This window comes from Phyllobates terribilis, unplaced genomic scaffold (genome assembly GCF_046119375.1).
Source record: "Phyllobates terribilis strain yellow unplaced genomic scaffold, ASM4611937v1 Scaffold_65__1_contigs__length_7625178, whole genome shotgun sequence".
NCBI lineage: Eukaryota > Metazoa > Chordata > Amphibia > Anura > Dendrobatidae > Phyllobates > Phyllobates terribilis.
In genome coordinates, this window is record NW_027362825.1 from 6051269 (window position 1) to 6063344 (window position 12076).

General features: G+C 45.3%; 1 protein-coding gene across 1 annotated transcript; it reads right to left on the minus strand.

Annotated features, from left to right (window-relative positions):
• Window positions 1-5735: 5735 nt before the first annotated feature.
• LOC141193173 (olfactory receptor 8B8-like) lies at window positions 5736-8799 on the minus strand. The gene is made up of 2 exons (XM_073662104.1): window positions 7901-8799; window positions 5736-5802 (listed from the first exon to the last, which is right to left on the minus strand). The coding sequence occupies exons 1-2, from the start codon at window positions 8797-8799 to the stop codon at window positions 5736-5738; spliced, it is 966 nt and encodes a 321-aa protein (XP_073518205.1).
• Window positions 8800-12076: the final 3277 nt, after the last annotated feature.

The following is a 12076-nucleotide window of genomic DNA, read 5'->3' on the forward strand; positions in this document are numbered from 1 at the left end:
ATCTAATGGCCAGACAGAAAGGAAAAACCAGGATGTTGAGCAGTTCTTGCGTTGTTTTGTGGCAGACAATCAAGAGGGGTGGTCTGAGTTTCTGCCACTTGCCGAATTTGCTCTGAACAATCATACATCTTCTTCTGCTGGTTGTTCGCCTTTTTTTTGTTGTTCTGGGAGACATCCGTCGTTTGGGTCGTTCTCCAAGTTGGGATCTGCCGTGCCTGAGGAGGAGAATTTTTCCGGTGATTTGGAAAGAGTTTGGACGGATGTGCGTGGTAATCTTCAGGAGGCCAACAGAAAATCTAAAGACTACTTTGATAGGAAACGACAGGAGGTTTTGTTCGCTGTTGGTGACATGGTTTGGTTGTCCTCTAGGAATCTGCGGTTGAGGATTCCTTCTAAGAAATTGGGTCCCAAGTTTGTAGGGCCCTTTAAGGTGCTTCAGGTTGTCAACCAATCTGCTGTTAGGTTGGAGGTTCCTACCTCCTGGAGAATTAATCCGGTCTTTCATGTCTCTCTGTTAAAAAAAGCTGTTGTGTCGGATGGTGACGCCTCTGCCTCTGTTCCTCCGGTGGTGGAGGACGGGGAATATGAAATTTCTCGCATCCTTGACTCTAGACGGTATAGAGGTAGTTTGCAGTATCTTGTGGCCTGGAAAGGTTTCGGACCCGAGGATAACTCTTGGGTGAGGTCAGATGATGTTTCCGCGTCCAGACTTATCAGAGCGTTTCACAGGAGATTTCCTGATAAGCCTGGTCCTAGGGGATCCGGAGGATCCTCTTAGAAGGGGGGGTACTGTTAGAACCTTGCTGTTAGTTTTTTTTTCCTTTGCTGGTCACATGACCTTGTTGGCCTATTTAGTCCTGCTCCGCCCTTCTGGCTTTGCTGGACTTCATTGTATATCTACTTTCTAGCTAGCCTGTGCTCTGTATCTAACTCTGTTAGTTTGCTTGGTCTACGGACCTCTATGTTCTATCTATTTTGTTTGTTCGTCTTTCTGCTACTATTTCTGTTAGGAGGTGTCCCATATTCCTCCCAGTCCTTAGTACTTGTAGGGATTCCCTCCCCACATCTATAGGTCTTCGTACAGACTAGATTAGGACTTTAGCAGGTCTGATCGCAGGATCAGGTTCCCTGTTACATCGTAGGGATTCAGCTGAGTCTCATAGTAGGGACAGATCTCCTCTCTTTCCTTAGCTTTGGTAGCAGAACATAACAGTGCTACCAAAGATTCGTGAAGAACTTCACCCGCATAGCCAACCCATTGCTGGAGCTATTTAAGGGAGTGCCGGCGGGCTCCAAGAATCAGGCGATTCGGCGGGGAAGCAGCCAGGAAGAGGCCTTCCGTGCCCTAAAAATGGTCCTGACCGAGGCCCCAATACTTGCCTATGTGGATGTGACGCTCGCAGCCCTGCCCTGGGAGATGGGGGTACTCAGAGCCGGGTCGGATGTTTGGTGGGTTATAGCCGTGGCCTGGACCCGTTTCGTGCCCAGGGCCGTCACATTTAAAAGGAGGTGTAATGGGCTATCAGGGTTGAGTGGTTGCTATCGACTACACCACCTGTGGTACCTGGTGAAGGCCACCAGCGCTGCTGCAGTCCTCTGAGGCGGGATTTTGTGGCAGCCGACGTTGATACTACTCCCCACAGGCGGAGCAGGGCCTCAGGGCAGAGATGCGGATGGAGGGAGTCGTAGTGGAGGAGGTCTGGTGTGGTGCGGTGCAGAAATAAAGAGTCCGGAGGCTATAGGGGTTGACTTCCAGGGTTTTTACTCATGATAGAGCGTGCAGCTGCAAAGCTTCTCCCTGCTCCTCACGGGGCTCTGCGGTCACCAGGACCGGGGGTCCGACAACCTCCGAGTAATTCAAGTGCTTAGTCAGGACCCCACACCAGAGTGTTCCTAGACTTCAAATTGAGTCCTCTCCGGTCCGTGTGTGTGTAGAAAGGCCGGGTCTCCCTCTGATTACGCACAGAACAAGGGTACGGGTGGCGACTCCTCTCCGTCCGTTATCCGGTGGGATCCACTGAGCTTTCCGGGCTTCCCTGACTAGGACGTAGAGTAGCAAAGTCAGGTGTCGGGGGCCGGTACCCCTCTTGCAGCCAGAATCTCTCTGACTAGGCCAGAATAGCGAGGACAGGGGGCATACACCGCTCCGTCTGCATCCCCCTGGGATCCTTTTGCGGTGGAGCTAGACTCCTAAGCTCCAGGCATTCTTGGGTAGGGACCTTGACCGGGTTGAGACAGCCGTTAACTCAAACCCACTCCTCGACTCAAGGCCAGAGTACGAGGACCGTGTCCCCATCAACTGCAGGTTCACACAGAAAGCCACATTCAGTGATGAAGATCACAATCAAAAGACCATAAGCCCAAGATGGCTGTGTATTAAATATGAATTATTTAGTGTAACCTATATGTGCATCCTCCACCCTCACCCACTACATGGTTTCCCCTATCTTTTGGTTCCCCAATCTCCCATTATCCCGGCTGGGGCAGCACACTGGTGCCTATTGGCCCCCCCCTGGTGGGAGAAGTGTGGTGTTGGATGTAGAGGTGGGGTCCTGATGATTACACCATCCTTACCTCGAAGGAGAGATACCACACCCCATTAAAGAGGTGCAGCATCTCTGTGGCAGTCAAACCGCCAGGGGCGCCACACGGATTTCTCCCACCCTTCATACTCCACACTTATGGGAGCCTACATGGTCTGGGAGCCGTGTTATCCCAAGTACAGGAGGGGAAAGAGCGCGTGATTGCATACGCCAGCCGCTCCCGTCACGACTCCGAGAGGAACCCAGATAATTATAGCTCTTTCAAATTAGAGTTGCTGGCTCTGGTTTGGGCAATGACCGAGAAGTTTGCGGAGTATTTGTCCGGGTCCGAAGTACTGGTGAGAACAGATAACAACCCGCTGGCCCACCTGGAGAATGCGAAATTGGGGGCCCTGGAGCAGCGGTGGGTGGCCCGCATGGCCAGGTACCGGTATAAGATCGCCTACCAGCCTAAGGCAGAGAATACTCACACCAACGCCCTCTCCAGAGTGAAATATGAACGGCCTGATCATGACCGCGATGAAGATTTGGAGGCGGATGAGACCCCTAGCTTCCGAAGTTTTGTGGGACCGCTGGCTGCGGCGCAGAGACAGATAGGAGAGACGTCAGAAGAACAAGTGCTAGGACGGCCAAGAGATGACTGGATCCGACTTCAACAGACTGACAGAGAAGTTGCTCAATTACGTCAATGGGTGGCTTTGCGGCAAGTCCCCAGTCGAGAAGAGAGGAGTACCCTGTCCTCGGGAGCACTGAAAATGCTGGGATAATGGGAGAGACTGTGTTTGCGAGACGGGCTGCTGTACCGACGGGTGCAGCTACTGCGAGAGTTCGGGACCACCTGGCAAGTGGTGATCCCAGAGAAGTTGGTCGGGGTAGTGGCTAAGGAGGCTCATGAATGAGGGGCTCACTTCGGACCAGAGAAGACATTTCAGTGGTTGCTGAGGCTGGTGTATCATCCCCGACTGCGAGCAACAATAGAAGACACTTGTCGAAGATGTCGGAGCTGTGAGCTGGTAAAGCCCCCGGAGCAGCGGGTCCCCATACAAACTATTGTGACTTCTGCCCCCTTGGAGGTGCTGATGATCGACTATTTGACTGTTGGACCGGTGCATCTCGGGTATGAACATTGCCTGGTAATGACAGACCACTTCACCAAGTTTGCGGTAGTGACCCCGACCAGAGACCAGACTGCCGAGTCAGCTGCGCAGGCCATCTGCCGAGACTTCATTCGGGTGTACGGCTGCCCAAAGAGGATTCATTCCGATCAAGGCACCTGCTTCCAAGGCCGAGTGATGGAAGAGCTGCAACGGTTGTACAAGATTGAGAAGTCACGGACTACTCCTTACCACCCTCAAGGAAATGGGGCCTGTGGACGCTTTAATCGGACACTGATCCAAATGCTCCGCACGTTGGAGGAAAATCGGAAGGTACGATGGCCTGAGTTTGTGGCCGAGCTGGTGTGGGTCTACAACAACCAAGTGAATAGTACGACGGGGTTCACTCCTTATACCTTGCTGTTCGGACGAAAGGGGCGAGAGATCACCGAGTTAGAGCTGGACCCCGAGGAGGACTACCCACGGACGGGGGTGTCTTCCTGGGTCCGAGAACATCGGCATCGACTGCAGACCCTCCAACGGTTGGTACAACAAAAGTTTCAGGAGCTCAAACATCATGAGACATTGCCTCTTCGAGGGACAGCTCTGAGGCCCGAGGAGCGGGTGAAGGACCTGTGTATGAAGTTCAACACGAGGGGGCTGAAGGAGCCCCTACCAGAGTGGTTCATCGTAGTATGCTGCGACCCTGTCTGTCTAAAGATGACGGGGGTGGAGAAGAGTCACCTGCTTCTAGAGAGGGACCAGCACCAAGCCACGATGTGGATGAAGAAGAGTTGTTGGTTCTACCTCCGAGCCCCAGCACTCAATTACCTGCAGCCCCCAGTGTAGGCGACGAGGGAACAACATCGGTTGAAGCCACAGGGCAGGCGGAGATTGGAAATCCGAGTGACCCTGCACCCCCCATCGGTTAAACTGAGTTACGCCGGTCAGAACGGACAACGGCAGGAGTGCCTACTCACCATTACGAACAAGATCAATTCATATGGTACCGTATCGTCCAGGAAGTCCAAGCATGTGAACGTTTTATGAAGGAACTCTCGCCCGTGGAATGGCGAGTTAAAGGAGAGCGGGAGTGTAAGGGGGAAGTACTTTCAGAACAAGGAATCCGGAACTGCCGGGGCCGTACCTCTTGTTGCAGGGGGAAGACAGACTGCAAGCAGAGGAGTCATGTGACAGAGAAGCAGGGGGTGTGTCGAGAGAGAGAGCTGGGAGGTCAGGTGACAGAGGGACTCCTGGTGTGACTAGAGGGAGGAAGAGATGAGTACTTTTTGCGCGGGAAAGCAGAGCTGGATCCGGCTCAGCAGAGCAGCGTGAGAGGGTCCAGGCCCCTGGCTCCAGGACTGGGAGCAAGAGCCAAGTGCAGTGGACCGGAGGAGTCAGGCCGACTAGAGAAGAGACGCAGGGTCGGTGGAGCCGGGCACGTGAGATGCTGTGTTATGGACTAGGGGCTCAGCGGGTAAAACCGGAGACCGCCTGCTGCTGCCAGAAGACAGAGCATTGTTTGGGCGGGGACGCCTGAAAAATCAACACCGGCATCAGCGTGCATCTGCCTTGTGAGGAGCGAGAGTCAGCTAAGTGAAAAAAAACTGTTGATTATAACCGGTTTAACTCTGCTACATCCAGTTAAACTGTGAACTGTCAGTGATAGACTTTTACCTGCTTTTCCCTTGTTTTTCCCCTGATACTCCCTGCGTGGAGATTTACCGTGTTATTATAAACTTCCCCTGTTTATTAACTCTGTATTGGCTGATCTGTGTTTCTGTGTCGCTGCATCTAAATTGCCCGTGTTACAGCTATAAAAGAGCAGGCAGATCTGTGGCTGTCACCCCTGAACCTACAGCGGCATGGTCATGTGTGACAATAGCCGGGACCTGGTGGCGACTCTGAAGTTAGCCAAACTCGCACACGTACCATGCCTGGCCCATCTGCTCAACCTAGTGGTTCAGCAGTTTCTCAAAACCTACCCAGATCTGCCTGAGCTGCTTATCAAAGTACGCCGCATGTGTGCCCATTTTCGAAGGACACCTACAGCTTCTGCTGCCCTCGCTGTGCTTCAGCAGTGTTTGCAGCTTCCAGCTCACCGACTGGTGTGCGAAGTCACCAAGCATTGGAACTCAATGTTGCAGATATTGGGAAGGATTTGTGAGCAGCAGAGGGCAGTTGTTCAGTATCAACACGCCCGTCGTTATTCAAGTTAGCCTCCGCACATAAGAGATGATGAGTGGGAATGGATGTCACTCATCTGTGCCGTCATCCAAAACTTTGAGGACTCCACCAAGATGGTGAGCGGCAATGATGCCATAATTAGCCTCACCATCCCGCTTCTCTGTCTACTGAAACGCTCGCTGCTCACAATTAAAGAGGAGGCATTGCAGGAGGAGCACGATGAGATGGAGCAAGGAACCATAAAGGGTGATGCCACACAGCCAATCCTCATCTCATCCCAACGCGGATTGGGTGATAATGAGGAGGAGGAGCAAGAAGACGAGAAGGAGGAACAGGAGCTGGTTTCCTGCTCTACAGATGAGCGCCCAAGCATTTTAGTGCTCAGTCATCACTAATGGTAATTAAAAAAAAATAAGATTAGAAAGAAAGAATGTAAGAAATAAAAGTCCATAAAAGTCCAGTATATCAAAATACAAAATTAATTAACTTGATCTGTAAACGCTGTAATGAGGAAAAAAAGAAACGCCAAAATTGTGTTTTTTTAATTGCCACAATCACGCAAAAAATGCAATAAGAAGCAATCAAAATATCAAATACACCCTCACACACCTCCATTGATACAAAATATAAACATTACAGTTCTCATAAAATATCGACACAAACAAAAACTTTTACAAATTTCTGCATTTTTTTCACCACCTAAACAAATAAACTATACAAGTCTGGTATAGCTGTAATTGTACTGACCTGGAGAATCGTATTGCCAGGTCATTTTTACCACACAGTAAATGTTGTAAAAACAAAGCCGAAAAAACAATTGCGGAATTTCGTTTTTTGCTCACTTTCCCTGCTCTTATAATTTTTTTTTAACATTTTTCATTATATTGAATGGTTAAATGTATGTGGTCATTCAAAACTACAACTTGTCTTGCAAAAAAAGCAAGTTTTCATATAGCTATCTCGAAAGAAAAAAGTAAGTTAAGGCTCTGGGAAAAAGGGATGGAAAAAACGAAAGTGCAAAAATGGAAAATTGCTCAGTCAGAAAGTGGTTAAACCACTCAAATGTTACAAAAATACCATGAAAATAAGAAAAATCCAGTTTTCTATAAGTTAAATCGCCATAAATAATGTACAATAGATATCAAGGGTTCAGATTCTTCAATAAAAACACTCTTTACTGCAAAAATAGATTAAAAAGTCACAATTCCAGAGCCAAAAGTAGGTAGCAAACGCATTTCAGACAGGTGGCCTTAGTCATTTCATGCACGCATTTAATCTATTTCTGCAATAAAGAGTGTTTTTTATTGAAGACTCTGATGCTGTGGAATCCCTTTCCTTTCGGATTGATTTTCTTGCCGCACAGAAAGTTTTCTTGCATTGACTCTTCATATTTGGGTCAGCTGATCCTTTTCATATTCATAAATATCAAGTAGTAACAAACACACAATGGCCATGCTGAAACCTTTACGTGGGCAAAAATCTATATGTGGGCAGAGAGAGATCTATAAGATAGCAAAGTGGTAAATTCTGTACAGCAAGGAATATACGACTACATACCAAGCACTATATGTTTCCTCCTGGATTAGTGTCAGACCGATATGCGGGTTTCATAGCAAACCTTCATCAGAGGGCAGAAAAGACACTCATCCAACACTGCTAAGAGGACACAGATACAGATACTCATCCAGCACCACTAAGAGGACAAATACTTTTATTGTATATTCGCATATACAGTATGTCATTAAATAAATTAATTTATATTTTGTATATTTTTCGGCTTTCTATCATGTGTTTATTTACAGGACATGTTTCAAAAAGAGACATTTCTGCACCTAAAACACATAGAAGCATTGCTGCAGTTCCAAAGTGTACCTACACTATAAATGGCATGTGGCAGTGAGGGGAACCATCCTATGGGAATTGCCTCCTTCTATGGCTCAATAGCATGTTTAATACACAAAATGATGATTCAAGGAGGTCTCTTTACTGCTGGAGGAGTTAGGGTAACATGCAACAGTTGAACTTCTTAAGTCTTATGTCTTTCTTCCTTTCCATTTTTAAATTCCAGTAATTGCTTTTTTTAAAGCTCTCTTCACTTCTTTATTTCTCAAGCAATATATAACAGGATTCAGCAATGGAGGCAGCATGCTGTTGATAATAGTTGAAGCTCGGACGGCTGTAAAAGATTCTCCAGACTTTGGGCCATTGTAGCAGAAAATACCTGTTAAGTAAAAAACTGTGATGACAATGAGGTGGGAGGAACATGTGGAGAAGACCTTCTGTCTTCCCTCTGATGAGTGGATTTTCAATATGGTGGAAATGACATTGACATAAGAGTTCATCACAATTAAAAATGTGGTTACTCCAAGCACCACTGTGTCTACTCGTATGAATATCTGACTACTATATATGTCACTACAAGCAGCTTCCAACATAGGAAGAACATCACAGAGGAAATTGTTGATATGACGAGGTCCACAAAATGTTAGGTTCAAAGTCATAAAGGTGTGAAACATGGAGTTTATCAAACCAAGGAGGCAACATCCTGCCACAATGAAGGAGCAGAACCTTTTGTTCATAATTAATATATAGTGTAGGCGGTTACATATGGCTATATATCGGTCATAAGCCATGGCGGCCAGAAGAAGGCCTTCTGTTCCTCCAACACAGATAAAGAAATAAAGCTGGATAAAGCATCCACTAAAGGATATTCTCCTGTTTCCGGTTACAGCATTTACCAGCATAGCTGGAAGGGTGACCGTAGAGTAACACACATCTAGGATGGACAAGCTACATAAGAAAAAATACATTGGAGTTTGGAGGTGGCTGTCTACCTGGATGATACTAAACACAGACAAGTTAGTTATAAGAATCATAATGTAAGCTATAGAAATTAAAAATGAATAGATCATTGGTCCCTTGGAGAACCCCAATAGAATAAAGTCATCCATAGATGTATTGTTTTCAGATCCCATTAAAAAGTCTATGAAAAAAATATCATGGTGTTAATCTGATAGTCCATTAAGGTCAACATTCTACATTTTGGTGGTTGATTCTAGATATCACAATATTATGGTGGTGGGATGTCAACTCTTGTAACTTCTGTCACTGGCTAGGATGAGGGACTCAGCAGCAGTGAGGGCACCATGCTTAAAAGAACATTACTTCCCAGCAAAAATCTTTGAAGATGAACAAAAATTGAATATTTAAAAGTTACCTCTTTTAATATCATATATGCAGTCATGGCCTAAAGCGTGGGCACCCTTGAAATTGTTCCAGAAAATAAAGTATTTCTCCCAGAAAATGATTGCAAGTACACGTTATGTTATACATGTTTATTTCCTTTGTGTGATAGATAGTGAGATAGCCACAATACTCCAGAGCTGTTTTCCTATACTTTTCCTGCTGACACAGTCCGTTGAATCTCATCCAGCATACCATGATTTCCACAACTCACATATCTTGCTACATCACCACAGCAATTATCTGATGAAGGTCCGTATTGGACCAAAACATCATTAGATGTTTCTCCGGACTGGTTAAATTGTAAATAATGTCATATCTATTGCCACGTATCCTACTGAGTGCCGAGTTTTACTATTGCTATAATCTACAGTTTTTCAAAATACATCCCTGGTACTGGAAGTTCAGCATCATTTCTGTGGAATGAGCAATCACTTTAATTGACTTCTGCCCCGCTTTTCTTTTGCAACTCCTATCATTTTAAAACATATAATATATACCATACATGCCCCATTAATCTCCTATGTGCAAGACTGACCGGTTGTCTTGGGCTGCACTGTGATTTTGAAGCGCTGTGCTCTTTTTGTCCTTGGGTTCAAATCCCAAGAACAACATCCGCAAGGAGGGAGTTCACGCTTGTGTTGGTTTCCTCCACCCTCCAAAGGCATACTGATAGGGAACATAGATTGTGAGCCCCATTGAAGACATTGATGATAATGTCAGTGAAGTGCTGTGGAATTAATGGTGGTATTTAAGTAAACAAAATAAATACATTTTACCCCACATAGTATCTGTCGTAGGGTTCACTGACTTATAACTTTGTCACCCAACACTCTTCAATCAGCAGCTTCTTGCTACAGGGGAAGTTTGACATATGGTAAAAACCTGTGTGATAAATGACATTCCTTGACCAAAGTACTAATGACACGACACCTACAGCATTTAGTAACTCAGAGACAGAGTATTGGCGATAGAAAAAAATTAAAACAATAGTACTCTAGCTGCCCGAGCCTTTATCTCAGCACTGTATTAAAGATGGTTATCTGACCTGCTATCAGTCATTAGACTGGCAAGGATGGAAATGACCCAAATAGAGCTGTAGTTGGATATATACGGATCCTATTGTTTTTTCAGACAAAGACACAATCCTGTACTTTATATGAAATGTGAGCAGATCAAGTATAATTTATAATTTCTCATCAGAGAAATAGGTTATAATATCTGAATCCTTAGGAAGCGCCTGGATGAGGCTCTGATGGGCATTGTGTTTCGTAAGGCTCATAGTACTTAGTGAGCCATATATTAATATCAAGGAGCAACCTGGGGAATATGAGATTGAGGAGATCTGCAGGGATAGTCAAGACTTAAGAGACTTGGAAATTTTTTAATTACCGTATTTGCATTTGTTTTGTCTGATAGAATTTCACAAATTGATGTTTTAAACGATATTTCATTTGACAAATCCACATAAAAAAAAATGTGAAAAAGATTTGTCCCTGAACCACTTCCACACCTTTGTCTTACAGATACTTAGTGAAATAAAAAAATAACAATCGTCATATATGCTACCCATACAGTATATGCACACAGCCGTGAATATTATAGAAGATTTATCATCAAAATATCCTGCCCTATGTATGGGGTGATACAAAAAAACAGAAACAACTGATGTATTCATGATGGGATTGCATCCTCCTCTCCCCGTCACTCACATTGGGCTTTCTATAAATGGAAACACAGCAGCTTGTCAGTCAGTTACTGCTGAAGGACAGTCAATGTCAAGGAGCGTAATGGAGTATAACTTCCCAAAATACGACTACCTTTATTATCCTGTCTTATCGTGACTTCCAGCAGTAAAACAGAGCTATCATGAAATCATCTTCTACTAAAGATAATGTGATTACCCTGCTTAATCTGTCCAAGTCTACACAGCAAAGCTGACAAGTGAGCTGCAAATGAATCCATTAGTCTATTGTGTGTGTGCTAATGGCCATCAAGAAAACAGCAATATTTAAATATTTGTTTTATTTTTATAATAACAAAAATAAGTAAAATTCATTGTATAAGAAAAAAACAAATAGTTTAAAAAAATACTGGTCAGATGGTAACCTTGGTGAAAAGTAGAATGTTTTGCCCTAGGATGTTCAATGATTGCTGTGTTCCATTTATTGTTTTAAATAGTTTTTTTCGTTTTGTTATTTTTTGTTTCAAGACTCTCTTTACATCATTATTAGTGTTGATCGAGCACTAAAATGCTCGGGTGCTCGAAGCTCGGGGCGAGCTCACCGTGATACTCGGGTGCTCAACCCGAGCAATGAGCCCAATGTTAGTCTATGGGAGACCTGAGCATTTTTGCGGCGGCACCCCCGGCAGTCTGTAGAAAGCCTAAAAAGTGCCAAAATGACATGGGGACACCATGGGTACGCCCCAGGAAGCATTTCTGACCCCCTGGTCATTGCTGTCAACAACATGGTCAGAGGTATTAAGCCACTTTTACGGGCTCACAATAAAACGTTCAAAAACGAAACTGAAACTGCTTTCCTGTGAAATATGTTAAGTAAGTTCCTTTCCAGGGTAAAGACTTGTGTATAAGGTAAAATAAATAACCAAAAACAAAAATACTCCTCCACACCTTGGGCTATGTTCACAAGTAGCATTTTTTATGCGTTTTTGCACTTTTGTATTGCTTTCAACCGTGACAAATGCATTCACCGGGAAATATCATTTTAACATTTTACAACCTTATCTGGCCATGTGCTGTGTGACACATGCATACAGTGCTGAAAAGACATGGGAACAGCATGGGGAAGACCCCTGGAAGCATCTCTGACTCCCAGGTCACTGACTAAAAGTGTGCCCATCAGAAGTGATCCTTGCCGCATCAGAAGATGCAGACTTGCAACTATCCCCGTGCAAGTCCTTGTCCCAGGGCAGTGTTCAATTGTACTTCCCCCATTCCTTGCAATGCAAGTGCAAATATGCAGCCAACCACCCACCCACCCGCAGGCT